The sequence below is a fragment of the Vanacampus margaritifer genome, chromosome 14, assembly GCF_051991255.1.
Source record: "Vanacampus margaritifer isolate UIUO_Vmar chromosome 14, RoL_Vmar_1.0, whole genome shotgun sequence".
In the NCBI taxonomy this organism is placed as follows: Eukaryota; Metazoa; Chordata; class Actinopteri; order Syngnathiformes; family Syngnathidae; genus Vanacampus; species Vanacampus margaritifer.
The window spans coordinates 19,233,728-19,252,487 of NC_135445.1; the positions used below are offsets into that span (position 1 = coordinate 19,233,728).

General features: G+C 38.1%; 1 protein-coding gene across 8 annotated transcripts; it reads right to left on the reverse strand.

Annotated features, from left to right (window-relative positions):
* Window positions 1–1,766: 1,766 nt before the first annotated feature.
* On the reverse strand, window positions 1,767–18,111 carry tpm2 (tropomyosin 2 (beta)). 8 transcript variants are annotated; one of them, XM_077542989.1, is made up of 9 exons: window positions 17,872–18,111; window positions 14,550–14,675; window positions 11,290–11,423; window positions 10,769–10,886; window positions 10,466–10,536; window positions 9,290–9,365; window positions 7,479–7,541; window positions 7,289–7,358; window positions 1,767–2,057 (listed from the first exon to the last, which is right to left on the reverse strand). In XM_077542989.1, exons 1-9 carry the CDS (start codon window positions 17,983–17,985, stop codon window positions 1,975–1,977), a joined length of 855 nt encoding a protein of 284 aa, XP_077399115.1. In that variant the 5' UTR covers window positions 17,986–18,111; the 3' UTR covers window positions 1,767–1,974. The 8 variants fall into 8 exon arrangements, with proteins under 8 accessions (XP_077399115.1, XP_077399118.1, XP_077399121.1 ...); XM_077542992.1 differs by lacking the exon at window positions 9,290–9,365 and adding an exon at window positions 9,661–9,736; XM_077542988.1 differs by lacking the exon at window positions 1,767–2,057 and adding an exon at window positions 5,548–5,935.
* Window positions 18,112–18,760: the final 649 nt, after the last annotated feature.

Genomic DNA, 18,760 nt, shown 5'->3' on the forward strand with positions numbered 1-18,760 from the left:
TAAATTCAAAAACAGTAAAACATCAAATTGAAAATGTTAAATGTCTTCATTAGTTACTTGTGGGGGATGTAATCACAGTTCTATCGATGTCTGCTGCTCACCTCAAGTTGAAGCACAGGAGAATGAGAAAATGATATTCTTCCGATGGCAACTGGCAAACAATTCAGTAATGTGAAATGCCGCCAGAAAGATGCTGAGTTCCCGCCTCAAACATGCACCAGTGGACTTCTGGGAAAAGCACTGGCCGCTAACACTTTTTTTTGAGTGAAATGAACATTCTAGAAGGTATTGGAACATCTGACAATTGACTCTCTGAATCAACACTGAGGAAATGTCATGTTGGAGTTAAATTAAACTTAACAAGAGTTGAATTGACTCTAAATTTGTATTATCACCTATAACACTGACAATTTAACACTTTTGATTTTGCTGTGTAGTTGTTGTTGGTATTCAAACCCACAACCCCTTGGTTACGGGTTACTTAACAATGCACTTTACCAACTGTGCCCACCACAGCAGTATCAATGTGAATGACGAGTGATATGGAAGTGCGTCGTTCTACTGAGAGTTGAACGTCTGTCCCATTGAAAATGAATGGGAGATTGTTAATATTGTTGAATGGAACGGTGTAAACTGGATGTAGTGTGCGGGAGTTGAATGAGCACAAAAAAGTGAGGAGAGGAAAAATAAGAATAAAGAATCTGATTTTTTTTTCTTTAATCAACTTTGTATGCTACACTTCTCTGTTTTATCCGCCCTCCAGCGTGATTTTGTGTTTTCTTGTTTTTGCCCACGACGTACACCTTTTTGTCGTCGTCGTCGCCTTTTGTTGAGCAACCTTTTGTCCACGTGCTGTGCGTTTTTTTGTTGGTTCATTAAAATTGAGTGACTTTCGCCCTGGCTGGGTCTGCTCTTTTCTTTTGGGGTCCAACAAACACAACCCAATCATGACAGAATAACCCGACACAACAAGACACACCTGGGCAAGACAAGTGGCTGAGGGCACTGATTGGTTGACACGAGGAATGACAGGATTACACTCAACAAGACCAAGGGAGACACACAACCAAAAACAGAACCCAAACATGACAGTACCCCTCCCTCAAGGGACGGATCCCAGACGTCCCAAACAAAAGTCAAACATGGCAGTGGGGCCTAGAAGAGGGCACAGACGAAGAGGTCGGGGGCTTGAAGAGGGCACAGGCGAAGAGGCCATGGGCTGCAGCGGCAGGACGTGCGCCGCCGGAACGGGAACTGGTACCTGCCTCTCGCTCTGCTGGGTCCGTTTTTAGTCGGATCATTAAAATTGAGTGACTTTCGCCCTGGCTGGGTCTGCTCTTTTCTTTTGGGGTCCAATAAACACTACCCACTCGTGACAGAAACACCCTCCAGTCCCCCTTCTTTAAAAAGGGGAACTACCACACCGGTTTGCCAATCCAGAAGCAATGTCCCCAATGTCCATGTGATGTTGCTGAGGACCAGGACAGCCCACATCAAAAGCCTTTGGGAACTCTGGGAGGATGACGAAAATTAAAAACTAATGAAGATTTTATTTTTATTTTTTTTTAAACACACACAAAAAAATAATAATTAAAATTGTTATTTTGGATAGTTGCTTTGAATATAGTGTTAGACATTGTTTTGTTCTGTCAATAAAAGTCTTTCATAATTTTTTTTTAAATAAAATAATGCTATTGTTGTGTCCCACAGATATGATTGTCGAGGTCGTACCTGTGAGTAATAATATGCACAAGTCAAAGTACAGGTAAAATGTAAATTTCTTTAAAATCAACATTTAATAGTGAGGAAATGTTACATTTTCTTGAACACACAATACATCCTTTTTTGGGGATCAACATTTCATGACCTCTTAAATTGTTTTCGATCTGCATCTTGACAATCTTTGGATGCACATTGATGTTAGTGAGATTCCATTGTCAAGAGTATGTACTGGGAGATGTGGCCGGGAAAATGTTATAGATTGTTGAGCTCCAGAAGGGTTTGGTCCAACACCTGATGCATGTCCAGATTTTCCTCTTTGGCATGGGCCAGTTTTTCTGCAAGTTAAAAAGACACGAGTTTCAAAACACACATTAATTCTAGAGCTAAATCGTCAAGTTACCATATAAAAGGGGTGTTAGAAAAAATCAATTCGGCAATATATCGCGATATTACAGCACGCAATTCTCGAATCGATTCGATATGCGGCCGAATCGATTTTTAAACATAAATTTTTCATGGGAATATTCAACAAAACAACTTACTAAGGGTTAGGATTCACACATTAAGCATGGAAGAATGTTATATTAATGGAATATTAAGCCTTAATATTTTATTTCATTGCTGTTTAAACATGAAACAGACTGCAACCTGTTTGTTAAATGCAGTGGCTCAGTTATAACCTCGGACCCATGTGATTTTTATTGAACTCATTCACTCGCTGCCATTTTCACTGAAGCAATCCCCTTCGCTCCCGGCTGTTTTACTGGATTTTGACTGATTTTGCAAGGCCGATTGTTGTGTTGGATTGCTATAAAAACATGGGAACTACCAAAAGAAAGATTAGTCTATTCTTTCATCGGAAAAAAAGTATATTTGTATCTATTTCCGTTTTGCAGCAATTAGCATTCAAATATAGCTAAATTTCATCATTATTCACATTCCTGTTGAAAACACTGTCAAAAACAGCTTGTTGCAACATGGCCCTGATCTCTTATACTTTGCTGCCAGCAGTTTTTTTGTAGTAACTACCATTGCTTTAAGCCACCTCTTCATGTCAGAAGCTGCATCAAAGCCTTCTGTTTGCCCTTGCATAAAAATAAAAAAAAATTAAAAATGTACATTTTTGGGAGTGAAGAACAAATAATTAAAAAACGTATTAACACGTTAAGTTTTTTTACTATGGTCCGGGATTGGGACGGAATAGGATTTTTTCTGTGGTAGTGGAATGGCATGTGTCACTCTCTATGGCACAAGTCCTGCGCCCACATTCTGACCCTGTTCTGCAGCACACATTCTTTCTTTCTTTTTTTTGAGAGGCAGCACACATTCTGTGGTCACCTTCTAAACCTGCACAGGTTCCGCTCCAGGCTTTCGTTCCAGCAGTGCACGTCTTGCGGCTGCCTTCTGTTTAACCACCTTAGGTTTATGTCACTTTTAGACATAGCTCTGTGTGTGTCTCAAGCAATGCAACACACATGAATTGGTGCAGGCAGGTAATGGCACATGTCCTCACACAATAGACTTAGTTATTCATTTTTATTTCGCCAAAATTCATGTTTTATCAGTATCACACACACATGCTGACGTTCAACAGTCTAATACAGTGGTTCTCAACCCTAGTCCTTGAGTACCCCTATCCAGCCTGTTTTCCTTGTCTCCCTCAGTCAACACAGGTATCAGCTGATCAACAAGCTCCACATGAAGTCTGATAACGATACTCACGTGAGGGAGAAATGGAAAACAGGCTACATAGGGGTACTTGAGGGCCGGGGTTGAGAACCACTGCACTAGAGGAAGCCTTGACTGGTTGAGGATGTGCAGACATAGCCAGTAGCTAACATCTTGAGGCGGAGGTGACCACTTCCATTCACTTACATTATATTGAGGTAACTGTGTTTGGCTCTAATAAATTATTCATAACTTGTCAAATTTTTTACCGATTTTTGACACGGATTGTTTTGTTACAAACAATAATTTTATAATCAGTCTTCACAACATATTAAAGCTGCTCTTTGGAAAAAAAAAGTTTTGTCATGCATGCACATCAACAAAAATCATGTTACATTGGGCTAAAAAAGTATTTAGTCAGGCCCCAATTGTGCAAGTTCTCCTACTTAGAAAGATGAGAGAGGCCTGTAATATTCATCATAGGTATACCTCAACTATGAGAGACAAAATGAGGGGGAAAAAATCCAGAAAATCACATTGTCTGATTTTTAAGGAATTTATTTGCAAATCATGGCGGATAATAAGTATTTGGTCACCTATTAACAAGCAAGATGTCTGGCTCTCGGACCTGTAACTTCTTCTGTAAGAGGCTCCCCTGTCCTTAACTCTTTACCTATATTGATGACACTTATTTGAACTCATTATCAGTATAAAAGACAACCATCCACAACCTCAAACAGTCACACTCTGAACAACACTATGGGCAAATCCAGAGAGCTGTCAAAGGACACCAGAAACAAAATGATAGACCTGCACCAGGTAGGGAAGACTGAATCTGCAATAGTTAAACATCTTGGTGTGAAGAAATCAATTAATGGAACAATCATCAGAAAATGGAAGCCATACAAAGACCACTGATAATCTCCCTCGATCTTGGGCTCCACGCAAGATCTCACCCGGTTCTTCACCCATCTTCCTCCAAACTGCCTTGATTCCCAAATGAAAGGCATCGCAAAAGAGGCCTTGGACCACTGCTCAACAGTCCAGTCCTTCTTCTCCTTGGCCCAGTTGAGACACTTCCGACAATGGCTCAGGCTAAGAAGTGGCTTGACCCAAGGAACCAGACAGTTGTGCCGTGACTCCTGCCTCCTTCCACTTTCTGTATCACTGCCAGATTCTTGTATCTGCTGTTTGATAATCCGCTGAAGCCCACGGTCATCACTTTTGGTGGTGCATCTTCTCCTTGCCCTTCAACTAGACTTTTCATTTATATGCTTGGACACAGCAGTCTGTGAACAACCAGCCTCCATGGCTATGAACTTTTGTGGCTTACCCAGCCTGTGGATGGTATCAATGATGTTCTTCTGGCCAGTTGTCAAGGCTGCAGTCTTCCCCATATTTAAGCCAACGAAGATAATTGAACCAAACTGAATCCATGTAATGACACATGGGGTAGCCTGTGTACAGTAGATGCTTTGAGTTTAGTAGGTGACACACAGTTTTAAAAAAAAAAAATCATGCCCTGCAAAATTTAGGCTGATTTCTTAAGAGTATTCAAATTTTTTGAAATCTTGTTTTTGTGGGTTTTATTATCTGGAAGCTCAAATTGTGTAAAAAATAAACAAATGAATACTTGAAATCACTTGAATTGTGGGCCCTGAATCTATAATCTATGAGTTTGACTTTTTTAATGGAATTATGGAAGAAAAAAATGAACTTTTCCATGATATTCAAATTTTTAAAAAGGGTCCTGTATATAACAAAGTATTGAGATGAAATTTTGTTATTAACCAAATACTTATTTTCCAACACGATTTGCAAATAAATCAATTTCATTTTGTCTCATAGTTTAGGTATACCTATGATGGAAATGACAGGCCTCTGTCACCTTTTTAAGTTGGAGAACTTGCGCAATTAATGCCTGACTAAATACTTTTTTACCCCACTGTATATAGAAGGAAAGTGTATTGCGAGATGTGAAACAAAGTTTTATAGGAAGAAAAACAGAAAAGAGGAAACTTTTTGAAAAAGCATTTACTGTTTAGTTTACGAAACTTCATAGTCATTTTCAAGATATTTGATGAAAGAAATGCAGACAGGGAGCTTTGTAATATAGCAAGGAAAGGAAAAGAAAAAAGATGGGAGGGACACAGAGAATGAAGATAGTTTAAATACATTTATTACAATGCAGGATTGCCAGTGCTTTGCAATTTCAACAGAGGAAATGAGTGGGAGTAGTGTGACGTCAGCAAAAAACAACAACTTTGCACTGACTGGGTGAACTGTAACCTACTTTCAAAAGACCGGTGCTCTGTAGGGCCTGACCCAGCAGTGCAACGATGGGTGAACATTACATTTCAAGATTGGTTTATTTCCAGCTTATAATACCACAAAAGAATGCAGTAAAACAGCAGCAAGCAGGCAGAGAAGAGTTGAAACAGAAGGAGAAGAATTGACAGCGTCTACAGTGTAGTCATATCATTGAGGGCTAGGTCCAGCTCCTCACTGAGAGCCTTGCCCTTCAGCTTCTGAGCATACACTTCATCTGCAGGAGGACACACGCAGAAACACACACAATGCCAGACAGGATACAGAGAAGTTTAGCAAAATTGGATTCATAACCAAAGGAGTTTTCGGGAGATATAATACAAAATCTTTTTAGAATGCATTCATATGCACTGAGCGCATCATGCAGTGTTAATATGGATGGACAATCTGCCATTGCAGAATATAAAACTGTGGAGTTAGTGCAAATTGTTGTGTTTCTCGACGTTTATCAAACCTGTTGCCAGACTAGATAAGTCTTATTAGCAGAGGTGGCAAATCCAGGTCCAGAAAGTAAAAAACCCTCCCACAGTTTGGCTTTAGCCCCTGATGCTAGCTACCTAGCTCCCTCGCAGGCAAACAAGCACAATGGGAGCTAGCTAGGGAGCTAGCACCTGAAAGTAAAAACCCTGCCACATTTGGCTTTAACCCTTGATGCTACTGAAGAGGGTCTTCTGCCCAGATTTAGTCATAACTGTTTTAATTTTTTATTTCCTCAGTAGAACTTTTATCTGTGAATGTGTCTTTGTGAGTGATGTCGCAATTTCTGCCAAGTGTCTGTAATCAATGATGTTTTTAAAGTCTTATCATCATGACTGGGACCTAATCTATTTCCACAACAATGGGCCATTGTCTGTGGTTGAAGTGTCTGTAATCAATGATGTTTTTAAAGTCTTATCGTCGTGACTGGGATCTCATCTAGTTCCACAACAATGTAATCAATGATGTTTTTAAAGTCTTATCGTCATGACTGAGACCTCATCTATTTCCACAACAATGTAATCAATGATGTGTTTAAAGTCTTATCTCATGTCCGGTAAACTCCAAGTGGGCTGTTTGGAACCACCCTTCAAGATAGTAGAAAAACGTTGTAAGTGTCTGTAATCGAGACACTTGCGAGAAGAAGGCAGACATTTGTCTGTAAACTTGCTTATGTCCGGAATATTCTGTAAAAATAAAACCTTTGAAGGAACTGTTCACCGATCTCCAGCCTGTTTTCAGATAATCAACATTCTCACTACCTGAAAGAAAACGAACACGTGAAGAAAAAGATTATTTTCTAGCTATAGCTATAGCTTCATAGCAGGTAAATGAACACCATGGGAGCTAGCCAGCTAGCACCTGGGGCTAAAGCCAAACTGTGGCAGGGTTTTTCCTTTCTGGACTTGGATTTGCCACCCTCTGCTTATTAAATTACAAATAGCCTATACAGCGCTGTTAAATGTTCAATCCTCCACATGAATATCAGGCTGTAGGGGATTTTTTCTGCTTTTTTTTTGTTGGTGTCAAGTTATTCTGTGTAGGATAGTTGTTACTAGTGGCTGCATTAATGGGACAATTAATGACTGAATACCTTCCAGATCATCAATGGTCTTCTCCAGCTTGGCCACAGATCGCTCGGCAAACTCTGCTCGGGTCTCAGCCTGAAACACACACCAATACTTATGTTTCTCATGTCTGATATACATTTACACTTTTCATTTATTCAAATGAATAGTAGTTAGCAGAAACAGAATCACACAAGCATTAAACAACAATCTTACCTCTTTAAGTTTGTCAGTAAGAAGTTTTATTTCTTCTTCATATTTGTCCTCCTTCTGTGAGTACTAAAAACACAAAAAAATAATTCTCATTATTAAGGATTGCAATCAAAAGAATGTATGAGACCTTGACAAAAGTAGTTCATCAATTCTCTGACAAGCCTACTTTATCTCCTTTTTTCTAAATTTGAATGTTGACTTACACTCCAAAAGTATTGAAACAATGAGGTCAATTCCTTGATTGTTGCTCCTAGACCTTTGGATTTTATATATCAAAAGATGACTATGAGACAAGAGGTCAATACAGTTTTTATTTCCAGGTTATATATGGATCTGACAAACAACGTAGAAGATTGCACCTTTTGTTTGAATCCAGTAGGGTTTGTAACTTAGGGTGTCAAAAATTGTGCGTTAATTTAAAGTTATTTTAACGTCACTAATCTTTTTAACGTGCGATTAATGACCGCCCCTTACTTGGAAAGCCTGTACTGGGGGAATTCCAGTCGCACGTCAAGACACATCCAAATTTAGCAGTAATAAATTTAATAATAATTCATATGTTTGTGGAAACTGGGGTCAAGTTTTATTTTACCATTTTTAAAAATGTGCAGAAGTTCCTTCATGTTAAAGATTAGATGGCTCTGAATATGAAAAGAAAAATGGACTGAGCTGTCACCAGCATCTTACAAATGCAATTATGCCATCTAGTGGCAGAAATATAACCTCAACACAAATCAATATCACACTCGTTTTTTACAGTATGATAAATCTTTTTAATTTTAACTAAATATTATGAATTATTATGAAATTACTGCATCAATGACTAAAAGATGCAGCCATATTTCAATTAGTTTAACATATTTTCCACTTTTATGTTAACAAGAGTATTAAAAACATTTTATTACACATTTTATTGTACATTTAGAACAGACATAAAATGTGTGATTAATCGTGAGTTAACTATTGAAGTCATGTGATTAATTACAATAAAAAAATAAAAATAATCGCCTGACATCCCTAGTTGTAACAATAATGGCAATGTCACAATATCAAAGCCACCACAATATTGTCGTCTTGTCATGATATTAAAAGGCTAGGTTGTATTCCATTTGCACAGTTCCATTACCTTCTGGTGGTTAGTTTATTAGTGCAAATTAATTTTATAATTAACACATTAATTAATTACCGATAGGCATGTTTTGGCCACCTACGTTTAAGACCCATGCTAATGGCTAGATGAAGGGGAACGTAACACGTTTGAATTCAGACACAAATTGACCCGATTCACAAAATATAGTATTGGTAAGTAAGTGCCTCAATATTAAGGGTTAGTAATTGTAGGACATTAATGTACATTGAGGTTAATGTTACCATTACTATTTGAACTTTATGTACATTTATGACCTTGGCTAATATCTTGTCAAATGCAGATGTTTTCAGTATACAACTAAAATAAAAGAACCAACCTCACCTCACTGTTCCAATACTTGTGGAGAAGACCGTATGTAACAGCTATTTAATTCTTAACATGAGCAACCCGACCCCCAAACCCTACACATGTATTGTCACACATAGGTGGAAATTTGCTGTTTAGAATTCCAATATTATTTATTGTAACATCAATTATTTTTTGTTTGTGTTTGATTTAAAAAAAATGCATGGGAAGAGGACCCTGAAAAAATAATCTCTAAAAATATTAAATTGCAATCTCAGTATTGAGGAAAAAAATTACAATTAGGTTATTTTTCAAAATCTTCAATCCCAATACTGTAGTAGTATTTCATAAATGAATGCACCCTAAGAATCTTCTGTACCTTTTCAGACTGAGCCTCCAATGACTTCAAGTTGTTGGTGACATTTTTCAATTCTTCCTCAAGGTCACCTGATTTACTGAGCAATGTTGATAAGAGGAAAACAAGAGGAGAGAAAAAGAGTAATTGGAAAAGTAGGACAGTAAAGGAGAACAAAGACCGCTCAATAACATGCTTATAATTTTGTCTGACCTACTTGAGAAGGAAATTTACTATAAAACAATGAGGTTTCAAAGATTAAGAAAAATTTCAGATGTGATCATGTATGCGGGTTAGATGGAGAAATGAAAGCCAAGTGTTGAGATGGCAGCTTTTAGTAGCAGAGGGCAACAAGTCAGAATGAACCAATGGCAGAGGTGTAGCACAATAAATACCTCTTCCTCTCCGCACATCATGGATTTCAAATTCTGGTCCATTAACCCAAACTTTTCCTCCAGCTCCCTCACTCGCCTGCAGGGGTTAGTCCATAGCCGAGTGATTTAGTGGAAAGTGAGGGGGAGCACAACATCCCATACAGGGGGTGGTGGTGTATTGAGGCATGCATTACATAGAAATACATAAGGAAGCACAAATCAACATTTATGTCTCCACGTCATTAATGTGTGTGTTATTCCCTGCAATATGTCAATTCATATCTATAAAAGGCTGCAGCACTAGGAAGGCGCATGCAGTGATACTGATGAAATGATTGTGTGAATAATCAGTTTAGGTAATGATACAAATGACCATGCAATTTAATACTTTTCATGAATAACTAAAAATTATAGGTTTTACACACTTAGGGCCCTATTTTCGTGAACACCATAAATCCGGCACGGCTCAAGTCGTCTCCAATCATTGTGGCTAATAACATTGCATCTCCAAGGACACTCCCTCACACCCAGCTAGGTGCAGACCAGTCCGCCAAATTGGGCAAGAAATTCAGCGAGCCTCGCGCTTCTGCAAAAAACAGCATCAGCCGCCATTTGCGCCCACTGCCTACGAAAATAGAGCCCTTTCAGTTTACTACTTTTCCATATGTTCTAACATAGCAAGAATATTTAGTTGGAGCTTAAAATTGTCACTCGCGTTCAATAGTCCCGGTGTGTACTCATTGTAGTAATCACGATATTCACTATAACAACATGAATGGTGGTTGGCATGTCAGTGTTGAATTTTCCTTGTAAAGTATTGACTTACGCCTCGGCTACTTCAGCACGCTCTTCGGAACGCTCCAGATCGCCCTCAAGAATCACAAGTTTACGAGCAACCTGCAGACATGTACAGTACACATGGTGAATCACAACATCATTCCAAACTAAAAACAAATATTAAAATCATCACGGTTGCCGGTTTAAAAATTTAAGTCCTGCAGTGACTAACTTCACATCATTAATTTGTATGCCATTTTCTTAAGTGAGCACACAACTCTGAATGTAGAAATAGTGCTTATGAAAAATTTGCAAGTATGCCAGTGGGGAGAAGATGTGGTGAATCTCTCACCTCTTCATATTTGCGATCAGCTTCTTCAGCGATGTGTTTGGCCTCTTTTAGCTGCATCTCCTGGATCTCCATTTTCTCCTCGTCCTTACTTGCCCGGTTCTCTATGACCTTCATTCCTCTAAATGTCAATGACAACAACAATATGGATTTTTTGTGTAACTGTGTAATATCAGAAAATTCATTCAAAATCAATCATTGATTTAATTAAAATGAGATAGTGATAGAGAGGGAGAGAGAAAGATTACCTTACAAAAGTGTTTACTAGACTAATTGCTTTACAAGTAGGTTGATCTTTCCTATTTAAATTTGCAATCATGAGATGATTACCATTAGTTTCCATCCACTCTTTGTGGAGGATTTATTTCCCATAGTGTGTTCAGTTAACACAAAATTTCTAAGCAAGAAACTTGATGTGCAGCAGATAAAGACAATTTATTTGTTGTAATGTATTTAGGTTTTTTTTGGGGGGGGGGGGGGGGGTCAAGAAGTGTTAGAAATGTTGGTGGATGAGCGCATTTCACCTTTCACTCTCGTCAGCTGCTTTTTCAGCTTCCTCTAGCTTCTGCAGAGCAGTAGCCAGTCTTTCCTGCGCTCGGTCCAACTCCTCTTCCACCAGCTGGATACGCCTGTTTAGAGATGCCACCTCAGCTTCAGCCTGTCAAGACACACCACACAAATAGAAATATTTAACAATATTTTACTTGGAAAAAATATTTTCAAATTAATTAATTTACTAGACATATTGCAATGTTATTTGTACAAATCAGTGCTCAACGTTATCACCATATTGGATATGGGAAAGTGGAGTGATCTGTGAAAATGCCTTAATTTTACTACATGCATATGGAAATGTACTCAAATCCAGTTCCCATGGGAACGAGGCCCAACACTTACTTTAGATTGTTTTCGGAGATCACCAGAATCATCAGAATTATAATTTGCTGACTTTATAGCCAATGCGATGAAGTCCTGCACTGTATGTGCATAAAAATGTAATAATAAAAAATTATGTTTCAATATGTTCATTACAGTAACAGTTTCGCATACATTGTTTTGTTGAAACACTCATGAAAACAGGAATTTGCATATGTTGATTTGGTGCTTACCTATGTCCTATATTTATTCTCATCACATGAATAATGATATACATTGTATGTCATTTCACAAATATATTAGTCTATTTTGGAAACTATTTATGCATTTTTCCAATGCTTGCATGAGTGTTTACAGCTACCAATAGACGTGATGCTAGTAGTGTAGTGATAAATATTGAAAAAATATAGGCCTATGATATTAAAATGTATAATAATCAAATTAAAAGTGACATGTGTTGTTTTTGGTGCATATCTTTTTGAAAAATATAATGCAGTTCAGCATTTGTGTGTGGATAAAAAAAAGAGGCATTAACTTTGTAAAACGGCAATTAATGAAGTTTACGCCAATGTCTTCCATGAGTTTACACAACTTTACAGGCAGGTCTCCTACATCAGATATGGAAAACGTGTTCACGTATCGAAGAATCGGTTGAAACAGCTGCGGGCGGGATCTATGTATACTGTACGTTATCTATTGTCTATTGTAAAAGATATCTTGTTCCCTTCCGGTATAATTTAGCCAAACTTTAGTTACGTGCGATTTTAACGTAACGATGCTTATATTTTTGATTAGCATGATGTATCTACTTTATAGGTTATATTTCATGAGATGTGAGAACAATTCACAAAAATACCACATGTATCCGTTTTCGGTGATTACCGCCTCTCTCGCCTGTCTCTCAAGGTCCGCCTCTCGGAGCAGAAGTTCGGCTCGGTCCTCCGCCTCAAAAGCGACTTGTTGCAGCATTTGAATTTTTCTTCTCACCGCGTCTATCGACATGAAAGTCGCCATAGCACTTGGAGTCGATTTGGCGTTGTCAGGGTGTTGTTTGTTACCGTGGCAACGGCGTCACGTTGGGACTCTAGAATAAAGGCCTTGAGTTGGCCAGAGGCCGCGATATGTCTGCGCGTCCGCCATATTTGACGTGTCAATTCTGCCCACGCACTCAACAACAAGCCTTGATACAGTCCGCCAAAAAGCTAAAAACAGTACTAAACAAAACAGATTAACAACACACATGCAAAAAGGGGGTTGGATGATGCAAAAAAACATTAAATTACTTTATAAAATAAAAACAGTGCAACTATGGAAATAATAATAATCACAATTGTTTTTGATTAATGATTAAAATCAGGTTACCAATAAACAAGATTATCCATCGATTTCAAAACTTAGTATTTATTGGAATACCAAAACTCCACTTTAACTACAACTTGAAAGCACAATCACAAAATAAATTAGTACCAAAGTAAAATAATAATATATAAAAATAATAGCAATAAAAATAGATCATGACAGTGCTGTGTGCACTGTGTACCTTGGCCTTGGCCTCTAACAGGCAGCGTGGAGCAGTGCAAACATGTAGAATACACTTAGGTAGGCTTACATTAAGATCAGAAAAAAGGGTAAAAGAAGAAAGATGTGATCGCGTTTTCTTAATGTAACTTGTTTTTCACAGATTCTGAAGAATATGTACCTTTGAGTATTTTTATGTTAACTGTCTGTATTATGTTACTACAGCGTTTGTGTGTGAATATTTGTTATTTGAAGGAATACAGAGGAAATATTACTGCTGCAACTCAATGCTTATTTTCTGTTAGCAATTTAATGGTATTTTACATTCACTCACATCTAACATTAGATCTTGCGTTGATGTCTCTCAAATGAAGTATGTCTTGTATTTAAGTATACAATGTGCGCAATTGTTTTTGTTGTGTGTTTAGTTTCAAAGTAAACTCCCACTGGAGTGTCTCATGCTTGCTGCACAAGTAACACGATGCATTCAGGGTGCTCTCACAACACAGGAACTTTCAAACCTACCGCACCGTTTGGCACATTAATAGTTATGCTGATTTTATGATCATGAGAAGTCAAAATCGAAATCACGATTACATTTTTATAATAACCCAGCCCTAGAAGAAAGAGTAGAAAAGTACCAATTAGGAGAAAGTTAGTGGAGCTGTTGTCCTGTGAAGTCAACTTTGAATAACTAGTGACAATTCGTTAGTTGTCAACTAACAGCAATCACATTATTGGGCAATTTAGTTAAGTAGGAGAGATTTCTTGTTTGAGGACATGTTTCACTGCCAGAATTCACACCACAATTATGCACATACAAAATAGAATTAGCTACCAAGTCAGCAAATTATTAGTATTAGTATTAGTCAGTATCTGTTGGTTTATTTTTATTAATTTTTTTACTGGATTTGACCCTTTGGCATTCTCCTTACGGATGTTAGGTTCTGCACAAATTAACAGTCAAACTTTTAGGATTTTATAATAGAGTCCCCTATGTGGATGTTTTTTTTTTACTTGTACTGCTGTGTAGCTTATACCCTTCGTGTATGACAATGTACGGTTATCAGAAGTATTCAGCAAGGCATTGTGGCACCAAATTAACTTATGCTAGAATCGATAAAGTTGGTGGCAAATTTCGATATGTCAGCAGAACCTGATACTGACAGTTTTAATAACAGTTGAGCTGCAGCTGTTATCTGAGGGACTGGTATGGGTTAACAACTTTACACTGAAACTGATGATGGTGATTTGGCACAAGCTTTTTAATAGAGTACTCTTGAAGGTCAAATCGAACAGCTATGATTATTAGCAATGCATGATGAGGTCTGGTATTAAATTATGGGTAGTTGGGTGCATCAAGTGGGTTTTCCTCTCCATCACTACTTACATCTGCTGCCTTTTTCTCGGCCTGTTCTAACTTCTCCTGGGCGTCCTTCAATGATTCTGAGTATTTGTCGAGTTCATCTTCCACTCCTTTCAGCTTCTTCTGCAGACCTAGCAGCTCCTCCTCCAGCTACAAAACACAACACACAAGTCGTGGAGTATGAGAACAATGTATATTCTGGGATAGTAATAAAGTACTTCAAGATATTTTCAACTGTTTTAATGCTTCAGCAGTCTAGATGGACTGACTGTATGACTTGATGCATGATTTGACTAAGTTATTATTTATATATTGGTCACCAATGGAGGGGAAGTAACAAAGTACACATACTCTACAGAAGTCGATTTTTCAGTTATCTGTAGTACAAAACAATCCTCAATCGCAGGTTCCAGATTTGCAGTTAGCTATTTTTCGGAATTTCTTTAGTTAAGTTTCTACCTTTATTTTTCTGTCTCCTGTAATTCTAATGTCAACCGCTAGATGGCAGCACACTATTTAGTTTGGCCAAGAACAAAATTAGAAATTGCTTTCCTTTCAGTTCGGTCTACTTTTGCTGAAGTTTATTGAAAGGTCACATCCGCTTCAAACATGCTTTTTAAGTCTACAGCAAGCGACAGCTGTAGTTTAATTTTCATATTATACATCTTAAGGCATGATTATTGATATACATTGTGATAAATTTGTTAGTTTGGAGAAAATGCTTTGTCTTCTTTACTGTAAACACATCTACGAATCACTACACTGATACTATTGACAATTCCGAGCTTACGTCACAGTCAAAATAGCGGTCAACTCGGTGAAAGGAAGCTCTCCGCTCATTGAAAAACATTGTAATTGGATTTGTGAGGATTATTTTGATTTCAAAATGTGATGAAATGTCATTTGACGACTAACAATCTGCCTGTTTTTTGTTTGTCACAGACAACAGCAATAAAATCCATTTGTTTTTACTGTATAAAGGAAGCATTTGCATTGTGTTGCATTAGAAGTGCCCGGATGTTCAAAATTGTCGATTTGTACAATATTTTTGTTATCCATTGCTCGTGCTCTCTCAATATATCATGTGTTTAAATGTAGTTGTAATTCAGAAGCATGTTTAAAGATTTTTTTAAATGAAATGCTATAAAAGCTATAAAAACCTGGCTAGCGAGTATTTAAATGGGCTATTTCAATATCATGTCTGGAACGTAACACTGTTTTTCTTGCATTTTACTTGCCTCTGCTTAACTCATTTTTCAGAAAACTTTTTACTTTTATTCCCTATGTTGAGTGCATTATTACCTTTATATCCTAAAATTAGCAGTGGTTATCTTATTTTTGTATTGGTTAAAAGCGTAAGTCAGGTTAAAAATGTTATCTGCAATAAGATGTGCCCCCACTAGTTTTAACATGGTATCCCGTTTAATATTGTGTTTGTGAAGTAAGAATTTAGAAGACTAATGCAACTGTTTTGACATTTTATGCAACACTGCCACCTGCTGTCAACTGAATTTGATGTCAAAGTCTTGTGAACGTCATGTGACCAAAACAGGTGAGCCGTGGATTAGTCTTCTTAATTCTTATTCCACAAACACTATTAATCACAATATTGTGTTGAGACTAGAGGGGACATTAGACAAAGAACATTTTTTACTTCACTTGTGCTTTAAGTACTATAAAGTTCTGATGAATTTTTTTCAACAAGCCTTAAGCATAGACCAATTAACAAGAGCTTGGAAGTCAATGGTAAATGGGTGAGATGGCCCCACTGGCATGTCCACTGGACAAATGTGCTTTCCATTAGTCTCTTCCAGACTGTAGCCATGTAAGGCTTCTCAGTCACAATCACAAATACCCAATTGCCATAGAGCAACAATTCAAACAAGCTTAGAGTCTTCAGATGGTTCGGAAGAGGAAAAAATCAGCACTTGGCAGGATTCTCACTTCTCCCTCAGAATTATGACTTTAAACTTTAAAGTCAGAATTTTGACTTTAATCACAGAGTTCTCACTTTACAGTCAGAGTTTAAAGTGAGAAATCTGACTTTGTAACGTAGAGCTATGAATTGTGGGGGAAAGTCAGAATTCTGAGAGTAAAGTCAGAAACCTATTTTTCCCCTTTTCACTGGCCCTAATCCTCTTCCATAAAATGGAGACATAAATAGAAGGCAGCAAACATTTCGGTTTGACTCAGGCCTTTGTATGCAAAGTTAGCATGTTTTCCCCGGGCTTCCGAAAACATGCATTAGTTCATTACAGTATTTTGAAGACACTAAAAAAGTGCTATCTGACTGAAAGGCAACCAGTCCAGATTGTACCCTGTCTCTCGCCCAAAGTAAAACAGGATCGGCTCCAGCCAACTGATGACCGCGGTCGGGCGGGATAAGCCATGAAATGGATGGACGGACATAAATAGGCATGCCCTCATCGAGAAAGGATTGTATGGCTATTGTGATTGCTAAGAGCTGGGATCCTCTGAGGACAATTGCTATGTGAAATGTTGCACAGATGAATTGTTGATGTCTATTTGTGGCTCACTATGCACTCTGTCTTGTGGAGCTACACATGGCAGCCAAAGAGCTCATTCACATCATCCACAACCGAAGTGGACAAATGTGCTGTGTGAAAATTCCAGTCAATTTAATATACGTAATGAAAGCTGCTGGCTGTGTAACATAACAGCTTAATACTGATTATTATCACCATAAGCACACCAATACAGGCTGGCAGCATTGGCATTCAAAACAACAATGAACTTAATTGTTTAGCTATACATTGACATTATGTGATTTGAGAAGAAACACATTTACTGAGTATCAAGGGATTTAAGTGGAAACAATTAATACATTTAAAGACCTCGATAAGCTTGATTTCAGTATCCAAACAATACATACCTATATACAGCCTATCGCTTGTTTTATATCACATCCTATGGCGGATGCTAGTCTCCGTGAACATCAACTTCACTCATCACCTGGTGACTTTGTTTCCTATCTTTGACTGCACAAAATGTATTGTTTCTAAAATTGCCCGTTGAACAGAGGTGTCAAATCCAGGTCCAGGAAGTAAAACCCCAGCCACAGTTCAGCTTTAGCCACAGGTGCTTCTAATCAACTGGAAGGTAAATTAACTCAACGGGAGCGCCTGAGTCGAAGAGAGTAGAAGCCTAACCCTAACCCTAACCTGTGACTAAAGCCAAACAGTGGAAGGGTTTTTATTTTCTGGACCTGAATTTGACACCTCTGCCATTAAAAACAGAAATGAAAACAGTACTCAGCTGGAAAGGCAAAAAAAAAGATGTGAAATGTATGTGACTTTCATAAAAGGTCTTCAGCGAGCAGCATCACCTGTTTGCATTTGTCCTCTGCTCCTTTCTTGTCCCCCTCCGCCTGTTCTGCTCGGTCGATGGCATTCTCCTTGTCCAGCTTCAGCATCTGCATTTTCTTCTTGATGGCCTCCATGTTTCCTCCGGTTGTCTTGTACGGTTAGTCAAATAGAAACAGACTCAGAGCGGTGTGATGGGAACAAGGGAGGACGTGAGAGTCCGCGAGGTGGAAATCTTGAAGATGGAAAAGCAACTGACTGAGCCCCCCACACTTTTTCCACTGTAGGGCCGCCTGTGGACCTTGCCCATATTTAGGCAGTGACAGATGTCCATTCTATGCGCGTGACGCTGGATCCTGTCTGGTCTGCCTGGGGTCACGGTATATATATATTTTTAAATTATTATCATTTCATTTCACGCGTAAGCACCAACATAAAAAAAAAAATCATTATCTTACAGACAGTAAAGAGACTGAATGAATTTGCATATGCTAGTCAGACAGAGCTAGCTAGCAAATATCAAGGCAAGTTCAAGTTGCCCCATTTATGGCATTTTATTCTTATATTTAAATATACTTACCTTATATACACTATATATAATACCTTAAATACATATATACTTTGGGTCATAGTAATAGCTCAGCTCTGGGATACATCTGAATGAAACAGTACACGGGTGAAAGCGAACCTTAAAATGGCAATACAGCTCAGTGTGAAAGGACTTGGCCTGCAGACCAGAATGCGACGGGCTCTAGGACAGCTGCAGTTAAAAATATTGGTCATAAGTCTCCTTCACAATTCGGTAGAGGTGTGGTTTGGATTGGCAAGTTTGCCCGCTCAACTGCTTAGGTGCCCTTAAAGTGAAAGACTGAACACTGTGAATATTTCAACAAACATTTTTGTGCTGCTCTC

Excerpts from the sequence above, each read along its gene's own strand:
- tpm2 (XM_077542989.1), bottom strand. The coding sequence starts at position 17,985 with ATGGAGGCCATCAAGAAGAAAATGCAGATGCTGAAGCTGGACAAGGAG. Across the intron at positions 10,537-10,768 it reads CTGATCGCAAATATGAAGAG|GTTGCTCGTAAACTTGTGAT; the intron begins GTGAGAGATTCA and ends ACATGTCTGCAG. Across the intron at positions 7,542-9,289 it reads TGGAGGCTCAGTCTGAAAAG|TACTCACAGAAGGAGGACAA; the intron begins GTACAGAAGATT and ends TTGTGTTTTTAG.